We start from the raw sequence: 20,949 nt of genomic DNA on the forward strand, positions 1-20,949 counted from the left end.
GCTAGAAACGGAGCTACAAAGTGTCTGCAGCTGGCTGTCCATGGCACCACAGTCAGTTTTAAGGCAAGAACTGCCTGCAGGATAGTCTCCGAACTGCCAAAAGGGATTAGAGTTTTACCTTTGCCTCCCACACCAGTGGGATTCTTTGTGACAAACAGGTTTTATTTTTACACCTGTGAAAGTTTGTGTCATTGGCCTGAACAATCTGAGCAGAGTTTTCCTTTAAGGAAGCATGTAGTGGACTTGATTGATTAGGAAGAAAGGCATTAACAGCAGTGCCAGGCAGTTGGAGAGCACTGCCTAGACTGGAAGGAATGTTTTAAAGGATCAGATCACAAATCCAAAAGCTGACAAGAGAATCCAAAAAAAAACACCTTATTTTGGCAGGAACAGGACAAGGATGGCATAAAAATATCTGCCCTACCAACAGGCTTTAGTCAGTCCTATTTTGCCAGGGCAAAATGTACTTTTATTGCAATTATTTAATAATTAGATTATGCTATGAGACCCAGGGGAGGGAGGGAGCCAGGAAGCGTGGCTGTACTCTGCTGTAACTAAGTGAAAAACTTCTGTTTTCAGCAAGACTCAGACTGGATCCTTTTTCCATTACAATTAAAAAAAAATGATGTAGGCCAAACTGGCTTGACCTTGCTCCTGCTGCCAGAAAACACAGACACTACTCAGATGTCTGCATGCCAGAGCCCCTGGGGAAAGAGTGAGTACATGGATTCTGTTCAAGAAACTGAAACACTCCTGTACAGAACACAACTAGCAGTAGGTGTGAGACCTTTGGCTCAATGCGTGGTACATGGTTGCATTTCTTCATAAAGGGGTTTCTGGGATTATTTATACTACCAGTCAAGTATCCATTCAAATCTAAACCAGGTTCAGGCTTAAAAAAAAAGAAAGCCACCCATCCCCAAACACACACAGCTTACCAGAAACCTGTTCTCTTCTGTTTTGTTAAAGATCAGGGCACGGGAGAAATAACAAGGGTTAGTCGTCAACTGGTTGCTGAACTGCCTCCAAACACATCCTCCAAACTGGGCTCCTCTTGAAGTACAACAGCTGGTGCATATTTTTATTTGCATGGGAGTAACAAAAATACCATCCAAATCCACAAATAAATCCAACAGCCTAGACTAACATCAGCGCTACTATTGTCTGAATTCAACACATTTGTTGCTGTTGGGTTTGCTTCCGACCGTGTACTAGGGCCCAGTGGAGAGCTGGCCTCTTCAGCTCTGAACAAGCCAAGGCTCAGAAAATACATAAGGCTGCACTCACCGTCAGCCCAGGCCCCCCCGCCTATTTTCTACCCCATTAAATTCTGTCCTTTGCACCTCCGACCATTTGTATACACGTATCAGCATTTAACTTGTTTGCACGTCACCGACTAGACTTTGTTTAATCCAGTCAAGAACCAAATGCAAGCTCCTTGGCTAGTGAGGGAATAATTTAGGCTCCAACCCCTGCTCTAAAGCAGGGCCAACGTAGATCAGGTTGCTCAGGGACCTGTCCAAAAATACAACCAGCAAGCAGCAGCGAGGCCTCAGGTACAGTAAAAGTGCCCTCGTGAGAGACAGTGACCCACTTCAGTATAGACTTTAAGCCACATCAAATTGGGATCAGAAACTCTTCAAGTTTCACATGCTTGGATCCACAGGTTCTCTGACGCTGCTCTACTGCCCTGACCTTCCACGTCTAAAAACCACACGTTGAAAGGTATCAGGCTGGAACCCCAACCAGATGAAAGTCACCTCTAACTCACCTTCAGAAGACGTGAAAGTAAAATGAAGCAGCCGTCCTGGATCTTCGTATCTGTGTAACAATGCTCTGGATAGTTGCAGCACTCAAACATTATCCCAGTCTTTCTGAAACTCTAGCCCCCGGGGCTGGACTGAGATGGTGCCTAAAAGCAAGTAAGATTTGTTGAAATACAGTACGTTAATGAAAACCTGCTATAAAAACACCTGGTGTTTGTCCTACTTGCCTTAAAACATGCTTAAGCAGGTAAAGTAACCCTGTAGGAATGCAGCATAACAAATAATGCACAAGGCAATTAAAGCGATTGCTTTAACATTTACAAAGCACTTAGCAACTGAAAAACCTGAAGTAATTTACAAGCATTTATTCTGTTTCCTAATTCCTACATAAACAAGCCTGCTTTCTATTATCACTACCGTAAGTGATGGCTACATTAAGATCCCTCAGGTAGATCACTCAATGCCATGTCTCCAGAGCAAGTGGAAACCGAGGGAGTAAACTGGATTTTAAATCTAATTTCAACCTGTCGATGCCCATATCTGTTTATGGAGACTTTTGTGTGTGTGTGTTTGTGTAAATTCCCTTTTCATCGCCTATATTTGCTAAGATTCAGCAAGAGATACTTCTGTTTAAATAGAACACTTTAGTTTCAATGAGTTTTGGTGAGGATAAAGGCCTAGACAGACTTCAACAGATTTAGCTAGATTTTTTGGTAGCTAACTCTGCTGACATCAGTAGCCATTTAGAATATACACAGATATATACACACATACGCATATATATACAAGAACCTAGGATTTAAAAAACAAAACTCACTTTTTTGTGTCATTTAACATGAAATTTCAGGACATCAAGCACATGCTAAACTTTCTTCAGATGTGACGCCAAGAAATTCCTCATTCCCTACTTGGAAAATTTGAACACTTAAGAGACTAAGTGCAGCTTTAGAACCTTATTGAGGGGGGTTTACCTCCGGTGGAGATATGTATGGGCAGAGGCTACACTGATTTTGCACGCTGAAGGTATCATTCCTTCTCTTTACAAACCTATTCCCAATTTCACTCGCTCAGAGTGAAGTGGTTTCATGCACTGACATCTAGTGGTGAAGCCAAATGCGGAAGGCACCTGCAGGCACAGGCAGCCCCTCAGGTTTCCCATCTCTTCGCGTTCTCCCCCACAACAGACCTAAAATTTCAGCTCTTGACAAATGCTGGTAACGGAACTCCTTCGATACTAATCACTGGCATGTGGCCAAGGTCTGTACACATCCTCCACATACAAATCCATTAAAAAAAAAATGCAGATTTTTATTTCTACCAGAAACCTCCTAAGTTTGGGCTGGATCTTAAAGCGTGTAGCAACAACATGTTAAATCCCAACAGCCTGAACTACCGGTCAATGCACAAACACAGAAGAGACCTTAAAAGCTCCATCGTGGTCATCGCACGATTTGATCGCTGCCCTTCTAAGAACTTGAGGCAGCTCAGAAAACGTGAGGCCATCTTCCCTCGTCATTACCCCCTGCTCCCCGAACACACTGGACACTCTAGTTACATCAATTCAGTGTTCAAACTGCACACAGGACTTAGTTGGCATTACCATTTCAAATAGGAGGAGCCAATTACACAGTATGGGGAACGGGATTCCAGGCTTCTGGTCAAGCACTGCCACCTCTAGGAAAGTTATTCACCACCAGCCACTGCTGTTTGCTTTGTTTTTCCAATAACATCCTGATGCTGGTGATAAGTCCTGCGAAGCTCTGTTTATGTTAATACGTATTGTTTCAAGAGCTGCAATAACACCTGGAAGTTCCAATTAATACTTTTCTTGTTTTAACAATTAAGTGCTATAGCTCTCATATGATGCATAGTTTTCAAAAGAGGAATCCTTCAGCTAGCCTGGCCAGGTAACTGTTTCAATGTGATATGGTAACGTGTAATTTTTTACATGGTCATCATATTTACTCCTTTCCATCCTGCAGTTGAATTTGGGTACTTGCAAGGTCCAAATATGTTATGTTAAAGCCACCTTTTAAGCTAATGGTAACTTTTCTCACAAAGATAGAGTCTACTTAATGCAAGAAGAGAAAAGACAAAGATACAATCTGTAAGACCTTTAAAAGCTTTTTCATTGCTCCTGACTGCCCCACATTTCCATTAGAGCCCTTCAGCAGTTTGCAACATTAAACACATTCACTCTTGCAAAGTCTCAGCTTTGTCTCATGGAAAATACATGGGAGATAACAACTATAATGTGTTCAAACTAACTCCTCCCTTCTCCACTTATTAAGGAGTAGCACGCTTTTCTTCATTCTCATTCCTACTGCCCTTTGGGGCAATAGTTTTAAATGCAAATTATAATATTAAACTAAACCTTTCAAGCTAGTCGAATACCTGGAGAGCATAATGTTCGTTAGCCTATCACTAGATTTTGGCTTAACCGCAATCTGAGATTCACTTAAATTTCAGTCTGCCTTCACCAATGCTGTTCTTGTAACATTGAATACGTGCATTCCTGCAGCAGCGTTTTCTGCTGCAATCACCTTACCCCAGGAGGTTTGCAAACTGGTTCACTGAAGTGACCAGGCTTACGAACGAGCTGTTCCCCTACCTGGAGTTCTCATGTGCTTCGTGTGCACAATTTTTATGTTGCATATATGCTTATTCGCAGCAAATACGAACGTTCCCACTTCACGTACCACATATACTGCTCCCCATTCTTCTCTGCTTAGGCAGAAGCAGAGAGCTTTCATCTCGACTCCTTCTTCAGGTTTCCCTTTCAACATCTCACAGGAGATCGGCTACACCTAGGAGCAATAACAGCTTGGAGTGAAAGAAATGCCGTGGGATTACTTGCACAACCGAGGACGACGTGCGTTCACAAGGATTATAGGATTAGACCCTGAGAATTTCATGATCTGTAGAGCAGAGGTAACTACAGTTGCAAAGAAATCACGTGTTTGACTAAACACCCTTATTTTTACCCCAGTTCTTGCATTCGTATTGTTGATATATTACGTTCAAGCAACTCCTGCCTTAGCCACAACTGAGGAAACGGCTCGCAGGCGACCCTTGACCAAAAGCAGCCCCCACACAGCGCTTCGAGTGTACAAAAATTAACCCGATGGCAAGAGCCCTCCCGAGCGAGGGGAGGGGAGCCCGAGGCAGCCCGCCCCCGCGGGGCCCGCCCAGGGAAGCGGGGCCGGCCGGGCCGGCGCTGTGAGGAGCCGGGACCGCGGCGAGGCAGCTCCCGGCAGCGGGACAGGCCCCGGGGTCCCCCCCCCCCCGCCCGAACAGCCCCGGGGACTCACCGCCGGCCGCCCCCAAACCGCTCCGGGAAGCCGCCTCTGCCCGGCCCTAAGATGGCCGCCGCGGGAAGGCGCGGTTTGCCCGAACCTAACATGGCTGCCTATGGAAAACAGCCGCTCCGCTCCCCGGGGAAGCCCGCCGGCTTCATGCCCGCACTCAACATGGCCGCCGCCGCAGCGCCCGAAACTAAGATGGCCGCCGGCGGCTTCGCCCTCAGCGGCGCCGCCGGGACGCCTGCCCGAATCTAAGATGGCGGCGCCCGCTGGCGTGAGGCTGGCTCGGGGTCACGTGACGGGGGGGTGTGGACCGTGTCCCGGCGGAAGCGTGAGGGACCGAGCAGGGAACAGGGACTGGCGGCGGGAGCGGGCTGGCGCCGCCGGAGCAGCCGTGCCGGAGGACGGGAGACGCGGCTGTCACCACGGAGCCCGCCGGCGCTAACACGGCGGCGAACGCCGCTTCACGGCCTGGGGGCGCCGGGGACCAAGCAACCTCGCTGCCCCCGCCCCCACCGAGGATGCCGCGCAGGAAGGTGAGCGCGGCCGGGGGACCGGGGAGGCGACCGGCGGTGAAGCGGCCGGCCCGGGCTGCGGGGACCCCCAGCTCCTTGCCCCCTTTCAGCTGCTTCTCACGGGCACAAAACCGGGGGGAAAATAGCGGCCTTCACCCCCCAGCGCCCGGCCCCCTCGCTCCCTGAATGGCTGCCGCAGGGGCCCGCCGGGCGCTGATTGGTCGCTGTGCCCGTCACTCATCGCCCCCAACGGTTACCGATTCCTTCCCCCCCGCCTGTAGCGCGGTCCGCCTCCTGGCTTTTCCCATTGGGCAGGCAGTTGGAGAGGTGGCCGCGTATTGGTTGGGCTGTCTTGCCGGGCTGGCCGCTGATTGGTCTTCACGGCTGCCCGTCTACGCCCCCAACGGTCACCTCCCCGCGCGTGCCTTGTTCCTCCCTTCCCCCATCCCACTCCGCCCCCCCGGGGTGGATGTTTGTGGCAGCGACGCTCGAACTGATTGGCTGGCGGCCACCGTCAGTCATGCCCATCCGCCCCGCCCCTTCCCTCTCTGAATTCCAATTGGCGAACTCTCCCCTCGGCTCCCTCCCGCGCGCGTTCTGATTGGCTGGGGCCGGCGAGGCTCCGCTGGGCGCAAAACAAAGCGGCGCGGGGGCCGCGCTCGCGCCACGGCTGGGCTGAGGGGAGGCTGCGGCCCTGACGGAGCCCTGAGGCGAGGCGGGCGCTGCCGTGTGCGCGGCCCGCCTCGTGTGGCGCCGCCTCGCCCGTCCCCTGCTGCCTTCCCCAGGGAGCCCGGGCTCTGTTTATTCCAGCACCTGCTGCTCTTGGGTTTCCTCCTCTGCTGCTTTGGGGAGCAGCTGGTGTGGGAGCGCTGCTGGCTTGGCAGCGCGAACCAGGACCAGCCAGCTCACGCCATGTCCTGTCCGCCCTTCAAATTTCATTTAGCTTTTACTTCAGATAAAGTCGTGTGCTGCTGTGGGCGTTCTCAGTTCATCTGTTTTCAGAAACCTGCTACTATATCGGGCATTGGCTGTCACTGCGTATGTTACACAAAAATACTGCCTCTGGAGGAAAACGCTTGGCATTTTTTAGTTTGAAGACATCATAAAATCCTGGAATCATTAAGGTTGGAAAAGACCTCCAAGATCATCTGGTCCAACCATCCCGCTACCACCAATGTCACCCACTAAACCATGTCCCTAAGCGCCACGTCCAGCCTTTCCTTAAACACCCCCAGGGCCGGTGACTTTGCCTATTTAGCATCAAGCATCTTCTGTGTGTCTTTATAGTATAAATACAGTATACAAATTTCAGTGCGTTTGTGCTAATGTCTGGGTCTGTGGTGTTGTAGAGGAATGCAGGCAGTAGCTCAGACGGGACAGAAGACTCCGATTTCTCCACCGATCCCGAGCACACAGACAGCTCTGAAAGCGATGGCACATCGCGGCGGTCTGCCCGTGTAACCCGCTCCTCGGCCAGGCTCAGTCAGAGCTCTCAAGGTGAATGATTTGTTTCCTTAAACACATAAGTGGCAGGAGGCTTGGTGTATTCCACGTTCCTGGCCTTTACAGCTTAAACACTTGGATTTTATACCCAAATGAAAAAATCTAACTTTTTTTTTTCATTGGGTTTTAATATCCTGTGGTAAAAAGCAGTCTTTATAAGCGCCTGCTGGTGAAATGATGTAGCACTTCCACTGGTGGTAGAAATCAAAACCTGTGTATCCTCTGTTCAAAAAGTAAAGCTGTCTACTTAAAGGAGGTGGGAATCAAACCCCTTCGTTCTGCTGCCAGCTTTGTCTGATTTTTCTGAGAACTGTAAAGATTTACTTTCCATCTAATTAGTCAGATTGTTACCATAGACAAGCTAGATGGATTTGTGCTTAAGGATAAGTGTTAGTTTTATATGTTTTGTTTTGTTTGGGGGGTTGTCTGTACAGCAAGGGAGATGTATTCTCGTGACTTGCTGATGCCACTTTGCAATAAGCTGTAATTAATGTATTGATAGTTATTTTGTATGCTTCTACTTTGGCATCCAGAGTGTAAGAGGAAGCATTGAACGTGTCCATCTCCTCAATTTTAGTTTTAGTGGAGCCGTTCCCTGTCTGTTAATTAATAAGCTGCCATATGGAGGCATAAGGAGAGGAAATGACAGTAGATAAGTTTGTTCTGTTGCTTTGTGTATACACTTTGTCAAATAATGTGTTTTGTGACAGATTTTCTTGCAGGTAACAAATAGATGTGCGCGGTCATCTGGTGGTTAGGCTTTAAAAACAAGAGGAAAGGTGTTTTAGCATATGGGATGCTTGTGGTATTGCTGTGGTATAAAAGCAATATTTTCATTCAAAATAATCAGTTTTATAGTCTGAGCAGTATAGGTTTACAGAACCATAAATGGGGTCCCAAATATAGCTCCACACCGAAAGCAGCTTTGATGTTCTCAAGGGTTGTTTAAATGCTGATAGTTCTTATCTAAGCTAACTGTTATTAGCTTTGCAAATGGGAGTCATTTTGTAATTACTAGTTAATTAAATAATTGCATCCAGAGAAAGTGGATCTAATTCCAGATTCCTCAGTGTTTGTACAAGTGTCTGAAGTTGTAAGCTCAGAAGAACAGAGCCAAGAGAGACCTATCTTTTTGCTAACATCCAGTAGTAGGACACAAGTCTGTGTTGATACCCAGCTGTCAGATGTTAGTATTACAGACCTCAGAGCACGTGTGAGGCAATTCACTGAATTACAGTGGTTATTATAGATGTAATTATGGTATTTCCATGAAATTAGATTCCAGCCCGGTTCGTAATCCACCGTCATTTGGAGCAGAAGAGCCTGTCTATTCTACGAGGAGGGTAACTCGCAGCCAACAGCAGCCCACTCCTGTGACTCCAAAGAAATACCCGCTCCGGCAGACTCGTTCATCTGGATCAGAAACTGAGCAAGTGGTTGACTTCTCTGATAGAGGTACGTAGGGTGCAGTGAGGTGTCGAGAGTTTGCAAAATGCTGTTGGAAGGAGTATGTGACTCCGTTTTCTGTGGGCACAGTATAATATCCTGAGGATAGAGGCTTTGAGACAGTTATCCAGAGTTGTTTCACGTATTTTTTTGAAAGCTTTCTTTCAGACCAATTTGTAACATCTTGATCTTTATTCAGACACTAAAAATGCAGCGGATCACGATGAGTCTCCACCTCGTACCCCCACCGGGAACGCCCCTTCCTCAGAGTCTGATATTGATATCTCCAGTCCAAATGTATCCCATGATGAGAGCATTGCCAAGGACATGTCCATGAAGGATTCTGGAAGTGACCTGTCTCACCGCCCTAAGCGCCGCCGCTTCCATGAAAGCTACAATTTCAACATGAAATGTCCCACTCCTGGTTGTAACTCTTTAGGTAATTTCAGCTCCAGGATTAATTTGTTGATTTTTGCTTTCCTGCGGTGATATTCAAAGTCAGTTGAGTTACACAACTTAACAATATGTACTTACTTAGGATCAGCAACATTACTGAGAAGTGGGTATAGAGAAGGGATGTGGAGCATATCAGCAGGTGTATTCTTCTGGAGGTGTTGTCTCGATGGGAATGTTTGGGAGATGATGGGATAAAGAGCAAGTTGGGAGTGTGAGCACAGGTGTGGGGGGAAAATGCAGAGTTTTGCAGGCAGGGTTCTGGTCTCTGACAAAAGCAGGTTTTCATAAATGAATGCAGTCGTTTAATATATCTGGGTGCTTGCATGAAATGCAGTTAGTGTGAAAAGGATTTTCTTTCTTTGTTCTTAAAGCTTGTGCAGTGAACCATGAAATGCTTTCCTCCTACCACACTGGTAATAAACTGAATATCTCCCCGAGAAGCTTGTATGCATTATCTGACCATCTGTGATACTTTTTAAACCTCTTTATGATCATATGTTAAAAGCTTTTATTTCTGATTCTTTGCAGGCCACCTAACTGGAAAACACGAGCGACACTTCTCCATATCAGGATGCCCACTGTATCATAATCTCTCAGCAGATGAGTGCAAGGTAACTGAGTCTTCTGTTTTATCTTCCTTATGCTTTTATGGAACAAAATGCCAAGACTTGTCATTTGTGAACAGAAAACAGTATTAGTGTGTTCCAGCTGATGTCTTTAGCTGTAAGACAGCAGTGTTTGTGTGTCAAATCACCTGTGAACTGCAGTTCAGAAAATTCACATAAACAGAGAAATGGTAAAGGTGAAAGCTTTGATAGTAGTTTGCTGCAGTATTGACAGATGAGTTTTGACTTCCAGGTGCGAGCACAGAGCCGAGATAAACAGATTGAGGAGAGAATGCTGGCCCATCGGCAGGATGACAACAACAGGCACGCCACCAGACACCAGGTAAGGCTGCTCAGTTAAAAGTGGAAAAACCTCAGCTGGTGGTTTCCAGTGACAAAGGCTTTAACTTGATCTCCCTTCTTCACGTGTCGGATAAGCTTTTGTGCTGAGTCCTGACACTCCCATTTGCCATCTCCAATTTGTTTCAGCGAGGGAAATTTATTTTATCCCTTCAATGAGAGACTGGAACAGCCAGTGAGAGCAGAGAAACGGCGTTGGCCAGTAATATTACAAAGGAGGCTGGAAATGTTCTCAGGATGATCTTTTCTGTGTGCTTTGATGTGTATGACAAGAGAATTTCTGCAGAACTGTAAACTACCATTTTCCTCTGACTAAATCAAAGAGGATATAACCAAAGGGAATTACACTTCTCAGTTCACGAGACTTGAGCTTGAGTCAGGATGATTTCATGAGTCAGCTTGGAGCTTTCCACATGATTAAGCCACGCATAAGGAATGCACCCTGTCTTGTGGGACTGAGGTGCGTTGACAAATGCAGGCCACAGAAGGAGGAAAAATTTACTGTTTTACATACTTGTGTTGTACTTGAAGTGCTTTCTCACGTGTGCAGGTTTGGTTCAGAGACAGCAAACATGGTAAAATAGAAGCCAGGGCAGAGGTTCTTTAGGGTGAGAAGGTGCAGGAAAATGTTTGAAGTGGATGAAGCCTAAAGAAGCTTTCAACTTCTTTTGTATTGTTTTGTTTCAGGCACCAACCGAGAGACAGCTTCGGTACAAAGAGAAAGTAGCTGAGCTCAGGAAGAAGAGGAACTCAGGATTAAGCAAGGAGCAAAAAGAAAAATACATGGTAAAAGCAGCGATTCTTTGATTCTTTGATTCCTTCCTGCCTGGAATGAGACCACTAAGTGGGAGTTTGGCTTTTGCAGTCATCCTGCAGCATTCTCAGCTAATAAAGCTGCAAGATTCAACAGCTTGGTTGCAGTATGGCGGCAAAAACTCCAGTTGTTTTATTGTTCTAGGAGCACAGACAAACCTACGGCAATACTAGGGAACCTCTACTTGAAAACCTGACTAGTGAATATGACCTTGAGCTTTTCCGAAGAGCACAAGCACGGGCATCTGAGGACCTGGTGAGACTTCTAAATCATAATAAGTCTCATAGCAAATGTACTTGTTCAGAAACGTGAATGTTTTCTGGGTTTTGTGGTACTTGTGCAGGTAGGTGCTTTTCTTACAAGAACTTCTACAGCCCAGCCAAGTCAGCAAAGTTGGGCTAGGGATAACGCTGAAGTGCCAGTCATTCAGAGGGTTTGCTGAAAGAACAGCTGGAGCTGAAAATCTTCAGACATGAATGCTACAGTGCCTTGCAAGAGCAGTAATTAGTAACAGTCCTATGTAACAGGTGTTTCTTTTCAGTGAGAGAGCAGATAGCTTCACCTGCTGAAACAATACCTAAGGAGTGATTAAAAACAAAAGACAAAAGCCATATTGATAAGAGCCAATGGCTTTGAAATGGAGTTCAAATACTTCTATTGTTTCTGTAGGTGCTTTTCAAAGCTACCTTCCATCTCCAGAAGTGAACTAAAACATATTTTAATTTTAATCACCAGTAATGGTGACAACTGCATCTGGGATATCTTAAGGCAGGGCATTAGGCTGTATCCCTCTCCCTGCAGATGAGGGAAGAAGTATGAAGCTGCATGTAGGTTACATTGCTTTGGTAACAGAAAGAGTAGGATCCTAGTGTTAGCATGGTGCTAAGTTCTGATTAAAGATGTTTTCTGATGAAGGGAAGGCTCGGTAAGTACTGCCCATGGACAGGGCTCAGACGGAATTTACTTGAATTTAGAAGACTTGAAATGAAGGATCTCCCCAAGGGAAATAAACAGGGCTCCTTCCTCTCAACATCCATTAAAATCTTTTTTTAATAGCCATCCATTGATTTCATTCATAGGAGAAGTTGCGGCTCCAGGGCCAGATCACAGAAGGCAGCAATATGATTAAAACAATTGCTTTTGGCCGTTACGAACTGGATACGTGGTATCATTCTCCCTACCCAGAGGAGTACGCTCGCCTGGGACGTCTCTACATGTGTGAATTCTGTCTCAAATACATGAAGAGCCAGACAATACTGCGCAGACACATGGTAAGGGTTGGGGTAGGTGTGATTCCTGAGGTTTAAATCAGCTGTGGGCATGTAGGTGTTTTTAAACGTGATTACTGTTGTTAGTTCAGTTCTTCACTTTAGGAGGTGAGAAGATTGTGTCATTTAGAAGGAAAGGCTGCTTTTTCTAGGTGCAGGCTTGATTTCTGTCCCATTTAGGGGATTACAGAGGAACAGAAAAGGGACCTGGAATTAATTCTTTTTATCATAGCTAAAAAGTCTGTGTGTTTCCTGGTATATCCAGTAGCTGTTGTAACCTGTTCTGCCCTTAAAACAGTAGTGTCACCTTAATTTTGTTTACTTGTCGTAGGCAAAATGTGTTTGGAAGCATCCACCGGGTGATGAAATCTACCGCAAAGGCTCCATTTCAGTTTTTGAAGTTGATGGGAAAAAGAACAAGGTAACTAATTGCGATAATAAGCCATTCTTGAATGTGGAGTCTATCTTTCAAACGTGCCGAGTACTGCTTTTTCTGTAGAGAAACAGGATGCAAATGGCCCTTTCTCTCTAATGGAAGAAAGGCTACTACAGTCTGATCTGTCCATTTTTGCAATTCTGGCAGTCGTTTTGTCTGCATTCTCTTTGTGGTTATTCCTCAGAGCTGTTGTGCACCAGCAATTCCATCTGTTGTCCGTGTTGTGCTGGATCAGTAGCTTTTGGAGATTTGTGTCAAGATCCCTTTCTGCAAATGAATGGGGAGATTCTGCACATGGCCTCAGTAGATTGCCACTGCCCATCTCTTACTTAGCTGTGGATATTCACTCAAACTTGTGTTACGGTGGGAAGTAGCGTGGTGTTACTGGGGGTGACCTCCTTAACTCTCAGTTGAAAGGTAGAACATGCACTGAACCAGTGGTTGCAGGTTCTAGGTAGTAGCCTTGTGCTCGTGCCCTGTTTCTAGTTGTGTCCAGTCTTGTAAGGCTTCAGAAGGAAGAAAAAAAAAAAAGCTAACTTTTGCATTGCTGGAAGGTGGGAGGAGTCTTTTGTATTTACCACAGATGACCTTGAAGGCTGGAATAAATACAATACAGTACAAGCAGGCAGAGATGCAACCTTTGCTCCCCTTCACCGAGGATGTGATGTTTTGAACATTCAGAGATTAATATCACAAACAAATTCCCACCCTTAGGAAGCTAGGCTTACCAAGTTTCATCATAAATGGAATTGTTTCCCAGCTCAGCTGCGCTGTTAGACTGTTATTTCTCAGATGATTCAGAACTTTCTTCTCATTTCCCTTGTACGTCTGTTTTTCTCCATGCTTGGCACATTCCACCATAATAAACAGGTGTATCCTACTCTCCTTTTGCTTCTAGATCTACTGTCAAAACCTGTGTCTGCTGGCAAAACTTTTCTTGGACCATAAAACACTGTATTATGATGTTGAACCCTTCCTGTTCTATGTCATGACAGAAGCTGACAACACTGGCTGTCACCTGATAGGATATTTCTCCAAGGTTAGTTTGGAAAAAACCTTTATGTGTACTTATTATCCTAGATCACTAGGATGAGGTTTAGGACACAGATTATCAGTACTGCATCTCTTCTCCAAGTCTTTGCAGTCTCAGGATTTGTTGCTTCCAGGAGGAGATAAAGTTTCAAACCTGCTCCGTGTGAGTTTATACTGTTCACTGCAGGGACTGAAGGTGCTTTGCTGTAGCATCTTTTGGCATTACTAGCAAAAAACAAATCAGCTCAGATAAACTTGTCACCTGTAAGCATAGTGGTGTCTTAAATGTAGGCAAAAGTAGTGTTTAAACAAAATCTAAAAAGATGTAGAGGAAAAATACATCCAAAAAAAGTATTAGTCGCCATGTTTTTTTCTTATAAAGTACTTGGAGGAATAAAAACTCTTAGATGGAGAAGCTGAGAAGTTCAAGTAACTTAAACAGATCCCCCAAGAAAGTCACTGGCTGAGCTTAGAGTGTACCAGGCAATTTTCTGAACTGTATTCTGTGCCCTGTTTGCTCAGTCACGTTGCCTGCCTAAAAGAATAGGCAATCTCTTTGTTTAATCCCAAGTGAGAGCGTTAATAACTGAGAGTGTTACTGGCTCCTTCTCAGGTACAGCTCCGTGCCCCGCCATCCCAAGCTTAAAATTTTGCACTACACACCCAGTGGCTAATAAAGTAAGACGCTAAGCTAGGCTGGTAGCTGAAGGATAACCACGTTACTTGTCGTTAGGCAGGTTTTTTCTGCCGTTGATCCTTTCACCTCTATTGTGTCAGTTGCACAGGCTCGTTCCTTCTGTCGGGATTCTGATATACCCAGTTGTGGGTGCAGATCTAGATCTGTTAATCTATTCTCTGTGTTCTTGGTTTTAGGAGAAGAATTCTTTTCTCAACTACAATGTTTCCTGTATCCTGACAATGCCTCAGTACATGAGGCAAGGTTATGGCAAAATGCTCATTGACTTCAGTAAGTATAAAGAGAGAAATTCTGGAAACATTCTGTCCACTATGACCGTTTCACCAAAAAATCTAATGTGTCTGGTGACTTTTGAGCAGTTGTCATTATACCCGATTTCTGCTTGTGCTGAGGAGGGTAACAGTCAGGATAAAGTAGTTTAGGAAGGACAAATAACTTCTCTTTCCTTTACAGGTTATTTGCTTTCTAAAGTAGAAGAAAAAGTTGGCTCTCCAGAACGTCCTCTGTCTGATTTGGGTCTCATCAGCTACCGTAGTTACTGGAAGGAAGTTCTGCTTCGTTACCTGCATAATTTCCAAGGAAAAGAGATCTCTATAAAAGGTATGTTTTCAACCTAAATAAACTTGTTGTGAGTCGGTCCGGGAGCATACCAGGGCATTCTGTTCACTCATTTTCCTCAAATGTGGGGTAGGTCGTGCATTGTTACAGGTGTTTGGGTGGCAGCACAGCCAGTGGAATGTTCCTGTATTTGGGGATGGCTCCTTTCCAGTCCTGCCGCCATTAACAATAAGCCAGCTTGCAGAGTTTTGAAACTGTGTACTGGCTTCTTCTTTTAAAAACATTTTTGGAAAAGGTTCAGTAAAGAACTTCATACAGGTCTAGAATAGAATATTAATTTTAAAAAGAAAAGTGGCTACACCGAGTGGCTTTCAAACATTTTAGATAAAAGCTAAGATTATTTAAACTTCTTTTAATAGCATGTTTATATTCAAAACAGTCCCTAGGAGTATGCAGTATTTCATAGCAATATCAAGGTTGTTCTGAAAAAGCTGCTATGCTTTCTTAGAGAGGGTTGCACCATACTAACTTGGATCCTAAAAGCAGTATCACTAAATCATTATGACACTCTGTTTCAACTAATTATTCCCCAGCGCTTCATCTAGGTTGGCTTTACAGTTTTTGGGTGAGCTGGGCTGTTTCTCTACAGCTCTGCATGGCTTGTATCCATAACTTGTGTTTTCTCAAGCTATTTGTAATCGATCAGTCCTCTAGAGCGAAATGACCACAGACAAGCTGTCAAGCAGATAACCAGGATGGTCAAAGGGTGCAAGTCAGGCAGCAGCAATAACGCTGCATGTTAACCCTCCTTAGTATCTGCAAGGCATTTTGTGTGCATCACCTCAAAAGGCATTGCCTAAGACTCGTAGTTGAAAACTATCTATTATAGGGTATTGCAGTGGAGTCTGTTTCTATTCTAACATCCTCTGATACTGGTTTGCAGAAATCAGCCAGGAGACCGCTGTAAACCCTGTCGACATTGTTAGTACGTTGCAGGCACTTCAGATGCTGAAGTACTGGAAGGGAAAACACCTGGTCCTAAAAAGACAGGTAAGATTTCTGATGGCTCTTTCTGTGCTTGTTTCTTTACATTTAGCTGTTACATTCACATGAAGTGGACTCAGCATTTTGTTTGTTTTGTGCTGGGTTTCCCAGCCTTTTGATTCTAGTGGGGGAGCACCGTAATTTTGAAATGCAGTAACTAATAAAACAAAGCATGGGTACGGAGCATTATTCTTTAGTAGTGTAGAAACACGCTGCATCAACTGTACTTTTTTTTTCTGTATGGAATAACGTTACTCATTGGAAGCAGCTTTTAGGGGAGCAATGGATCAACATTCCCATCATGCTCCTCATCATGCCAACCCTTTATTGGGCAAAAGTATGAGACAGCAGTTAGCTGAATTCATGGAATCCTGAATGTGTCATGTTTGTATCCTCATTAGAAATGAGACAAGTGGTTTATACATCCCGGAACATACAACAGTTTCTCTCATTCCTTTCCCCTTCCCTGAGACTTTACTTTGTAGCTACAAGTACTTTTATCAGTGTGGTTGGAAGTGCTTCTAGAACACTGTGGAAGGGTTGTTATTTTTGTCATGCTCAGCAGTCAGTGAGTGGGCTAGTCATCTTCAGATTTCTGGACTTTGATGTTTGGTGCTGTACCGTAGATAATTCTCCATCATGGACTGTTTTTAACCCGCCCTTTCATGCTCTCTTCCCTAGGATCTGATTGATGAATGGATAGCCAAAGAGGCAAAAAGATCCAACAGCAATAAGATAATGGATCCCAGCTGTTTGAAATGGACCCCTCCTAAGGGAACTTAACTGTCTGTCACTCCTGAAGCCAGTGAACCCCAGCAGTAGGAAATACCCTAGGGATCTCTGTTGTATCTGTTGCTGTTGTGATTGGCTGGTACAGTACCCTCCCGAAAGATCAGTTCCCCTTGGTACTGTTCTGGCCCAGATCTTTTGTGCACACCACAGACGCTAGTTCTGAGGAACTTTATGTTTCGGCCTCAATGAGGTTGCAAGGATTGGATCTGTATAGGACCCAAACAAAGCTCCTAGCAGCACTGGCCCAAGGAGTTCTGATATCTGGTACTGTACCTGTCCAGTCACTGGTCTTACCCTCACGTTCTTATTCCAATGAGGTTGTGTTGTGTCCTGTAATCTGGTTGTTTCTTCCTTCAGGTTCCTTGCTTTGTAAGTAACGGAGATAACTTCTGTGGCTTTTGAACAAGGTCTAATAGTGCTTGTTTGGGGGAAGTCTGGTTTTCTAACGAGCTGCAATTACACTGACTTCAGCATTTTAACTAGTCCTGCCTGATGGACTGTTCCATTCCGTATATCAGATAGTTTTAGTAAGGTAACACGTCACCTCTTTCAGCAGTGTTTTCCGTATAATATAGCAGGTCTTCACATAGTTAATATTGTGCAGTCAGAAGCTTACATATCTTGTAACTGAGTGGTGTGATTGTTAGTGTTAACCCCAGAGGAGTCAAGGCTAAGTGTCTGAGAACATCACAGTCACATGCTTCATGGAGTTGCTCTTGGTACAGGCTCCTGGAGCTATCACAGTACCACATCCGTTGGAGAGACCTCTTTCATTACACGTTGCTGCTTTCCTGGTTTCTCTCTTCGAGTTGGTGGGTTCCTTTACACAGAAATAGCCCCTTTCAGTATATTTCACTGGAGATACTTTTTCCCAGAATGGTCTTCCTTGAATCATATGTCTCTTCCTACTGGAGAGGATTTTTTCCTCTAGACTGAAGAAATAAAATCTTAACTATAGATAGATATTTGATAGCCTTGTCCAAACAGCCACAGAAACTCTGAAATACAAATATTGTCAGTTGTTGGATTGCCTACAGCGTACGTTCTGTGCATCAGTGGCAGCTCCAGTTAGCTACGTGGATGGTTTGCTTCTCTGACAGTGCATCCTTGTTTGTCTTTGTAAAACAAAAAAGCTTTTACTTCCTCTGTCCCATCAGCACCGCTGGAAGAAACTATCAAACAATGGCTTTCAAGTATAACCACTGTCCTTGTGCCACAAGTTTGCTATATGGCTCCAATGGGATTAAAAGTGGGGGGACACAGTCTTGGAGTAGATGATGGCAGCATCACGTAGTGCCAATTTCCTTTAAACTTCCAGTGCTTTCTCATTAAATGGTGACTGAAGTGAAGCACTTGCAATGTACCCGTAGGTAGGAGCCGTTTCCTGTTAACCACTGACCCATCCTTATGTGGAAAAGTTCTCTATTGCCCTTCTGATGGTTGTCTGCCTTTCTCTGCCTCCCTTAAAAAACAAAAAGAAGGAAAAAAAAAAGAAGAAAAAGGAAAAGGAAAAAAAAAAAGATCATCAGTACATGATGTATACTTTGTGGGCATTACTGAATTTTGCTGTTTCATGCCCTTTGCTCTTGTATTGTAACTAACTCCAGATACTCATGAAACTATCCAACAAAGTAGATCTCTTGTGGAGTAGGGAAGAAGGCCATTCTTGTGCAGAAGCTAAACCCTGTTCCCATGATGTGGTAGAATGTGCTATTCTTGTATCTACTTCTCAATAAAGCATGTTCTCTGCTCATGTTTGTGCCTTTTCATTTTTATTTTATCCGATACGCTCTTCCGCATCTTCATTTAAGTGAAGCTGGTGCTTTCTGTTGCAAGGGACTAATTTTGAACCTGTCTTTGCGCCTGGTGTATTAAGGATTGTGACTGTAGCAGCCTCTGAGTTGGATGTTTTAGAGGTAGCCTGTATTGTATATTCACTTGAGAGCTGATTGTGCCCAGGAGGCTACCATGAGGTTGTTTCCGGATGCTGGCAGCTTAAGTATGTCATCCAAAACCAGGATAGCACATGTCAACCTGAAGTTCTTGTAAGAAGGAAGGATTTTTCCTGGAAGTGATAGCCCTAGATTTTTAGCCTTTTCTTCTCCGCTTCCATGACCGTATCTCCTTGCTTCTTGTACTATGCCAGGACATTGGGCAGCGAAGTCTTTGATGTTTAATGAACAGCATCTGAAGTTCAATGCATTGCTCAAGCATTTTGAGTCTTTGATACAATTTTTGACTCCAGACAGTCTGCTTCTCTACATAACTCAATGGAAGGAGGAGCAGAAAAAGTTCTTTGGACTCTGGGTAAGCTGCAGAGAGGCTCGGGTGCTGTTAAGAGTGAGTCTGATATGATGGTGAACGTAGCTTGGGACTCCACGTTCTTAGCTTGTGAACAAACGAATTGAGATGGTAGCCTTGTTCTGTTTGAGATGGATGAAGAATAGATAATCAAACCCCCACACATTTCCCTGAGCAATGGTGTTTGTTAGCTCACATCAAGGCTCTTCCTATTTGTCTTAATTTAAAGACCATTTCCTTAATTTAAGATCATTAAAGAAATATCATTTGGGAGCATTGCTTTTACTTGAGCACAGCTTTGCACAATGCCAGTTGCCCTTTTTATTTTTGCAAGTGCACAGGGATACAGCGTGTTTTTTTTTGTAGATCTCTGGGCAGAGAGACAAGAGGATAAGTGCTTTATTCGCCACGCTGCTCTGCTGTGTGACAGCCAGCCCCTCTACGCTTTTGTTTCCCTTATTCTGTCTGGTCTGTTTATGTTGCGAGTTCTCTGGGGCAGTGACTCTCCCTGTACGTGTACAATTCTTAACACGATGGGGTCTCGTGCTTGACTGAGACCTCTGGATCCTTTGGTAATGCAAACACTCATTAAGTAGTGAGTCATACAGATAGCCATAAACATCTCCGGGTAACCAGAGGATGAGGCATGCAACTGCTCACAGTTTCACCCACAGTTTATTCATAGCAGTTGCAAACTTGCAGATGTTATATACCGTCATGGCAGCGTGAAGCCCACCTAAAAACGTTGATGATACCAAAAAGCAGCCAGCGCCCTCAGAAAATGTTCCAGATGATGCGTTCTTGTTCCATTTTTTTCATTTTTAAAAAGTAACGCTTACATTCAGCCTTGACCTAACCCAGAAATAGCTGATGTATGTAATTTTAGCACGCTAATAACCTCACAGAGTGCTTTGATGTGATGGACCCAAAGAAACTCGAGCGTAAACGCAAATTCAGTGCAAGACTGAAATAGAAGTTGAGAGCCAAACTATTTCATTTCTATATCCCAGAAACAAGAACTGCCTGCGAATTGAAAGGCATGTAAATCAAGTACGATTTTGAAAGCCAGTAAAGGTGAACAGTTGAAGCAGGTGCGACTTAACAGGCTTTTTTTTTTTTTTTTGAAAACCTTGGGTTATGTGCCCAAAATCAGAGAGGTACCCTCCCAAAGAATTAGAGACATGTCTTCCAATGCTCAGTCCTGATGCTTTGCATCAAACTCATCATTTTTTCCGTAGGCCAGCAATGTAGTGTCTTTTTTGGTTGTAATCTAATGCACTTCTTGGTATCCGAGGGGAATATATATTGTGCAAAAAATTGTAGGTCAGCAGAGCCAAAGCTGAAAAAATCTTTATGGTGTCCATTTCTCTGCTGTCAGTAAATGAGAAATAGCCCTCTGAAAGCTTTATGGGTGCGGTAGTAGCCAGTCTATGTACTTATATAACAGGATTGTTTCCTGTTGAGTTTGTTTCCCAGAGAACTTTCCATGACTTCTGCCCCTTTGCATCAACGCCAGCAATCCTGCAGCCACTTTACTGGCGGTCCCTGTAGCATGCAGCTTTTTCCCTGTTTGTTTTGCTGTTCCTGGCTTTCCTGGTATAGTTAACAGCTTCACTTTCTATTTTAGTCTCCAAGTTAAAGGTACAGGTGTGATAGCACAAGCTGCAGGCGGCTATCACCCAAGCATATGCTTTCCAGCTGATTTCACCCACGCTGCTCTGCTTTAGATCACGCACTGCTGTTCCAGGCTTAAAGCTTCACTACACACAATTACTGCATTTCAGGCTGGGCCTGGACAAACAGCATAGACGTATCATCTGCTCTTTAGCTGAACTTGTAATTAGTTCAGCTTTAGGAAATGGAGGTGAAGAGAAGTTTATTGATCTAGTTAATGCACAATTTGTGTATTTAAGTTTCCCCCCAAACTACTCCAAGTTTCTCCGTGGAGTTGAAGATTTCATAGCAAGAGGAATTCTTAGCTCTTGTGCCAACTGTTATTGGAGGAACTGCTAGTCTGGGTCAAATCTAGATCAGACCAACTGAAGCATGTATCT

General features: G+C 44.5%; 2 protein-coding genes across 6 annotated transcripts in view; one reads left to right on the top strand and one right to left on the bottom strand.

Moving 5' to 3' along the window:
• FAM117A (family with sequence similarity 117 member A) overlaps positions 1-5,147 on the bottom strand; it is a 31,466-nt gene extending 26,319 nt beyond the window's left edge. For 2 of the 4 annotated variants that reach the window (XM_050715539.1, XM_035568530.2), the window contains exons 1-2: positions 4,378-4,477; positions 1,772-1,912 (exon numbers count right to left, since the gene is read on the bottom strand). The gene's annotated coding sequence lies outside the window, so the exon portion shown is untranslated. Of the gene's footprint in view, positions 1-1,771; positions 1,913-4,377; positions 4,574-5,077 lie in introns of those variants that run through there. The other 2 variants (XM_050715542.1, XM_050715541.1) reach the window with 2 other exon arrangements.
• A 218-nt stretch (positions 5,148-5,365) lies between these two features.
• On the top strand, positions 5,366-18,346 carry KAT7 (lysine acetyltransferase 7). Of its 2 annotated transcripts, none has more exons than XM_035568536.2 (15): positions 5,366-5,604; positions 6,933-7,080; positions 8,365-8,541; positions 8,732-8,971; positions 9,517-9,599; positions 9,847-9,936; positions 10,641-10,739; positions 10,912-11,022; positions 11,847-12,038; positions 12,367-12,456; positions 13,370-13,510; positions 14,377-14,470; positions 14,654-14,800; positions 15,702-15,808; positions 16,484-18,336. In XM_035568536.2, the coding sequence occupies exons 1-15, from the start codon at positions 5,590-5,592 to the stop codon at positions 16,583-16,585; spliced, it is 1,836 nt and encodes a 611-aa protein (XP_035424429.1). In that variant the 5' UTR covers positions 5,366-5,589; the 3' UTR covers positions 16,586-18,336. The 2 variants fall into 2 exon arrangements, with proteins under 2 accessions (XP_035424429.1, XP_035424430.1); XM_035568537.2 differs by having other exon boundaries at positions 5,369-5,604; positions 10,915-11,022; positions 16,484-18,346.
• The last annotated feature ends 2,603 nt before the right edge of the window (positions 18,347-20,949 follow it).

This window comes from Cygnus atratus, chromosome 25 (assembly GCF_013377495.2).
Source record: "Cygnus atratus isolate AKBS03 ecotype Queensland, Australia chromosome 25, CAtr_DNAZoo_HiC_assembly, whole genome shotgun sequence".
Lineage (NCBI taxonomy): Eukaryota > Metazoa > Chordata > Aves > Anseriformes > Anatidae > Cygnus > Cygnus atratus.

Excerpts from the sequence above, each read along its gene's own strand:
- KAT7 (XM_035568536.2), top strand. Across the intron at positions 12,039-12,366 it reads CAATACTGCGCAGACACATG|GCAAAATGTGTTTGGAAGCA; the intron begins GTAAGGGTTGGG and ends TACTTGTCGTAG. Across the intron at positions 14,801-15,701 it reads AAAAGAGATCTCTATAAAAG|AAATCAGCCAGGAGACCGCT; the intron begins GTATGTTTTCAA and ends ACTGGTTTGCAG.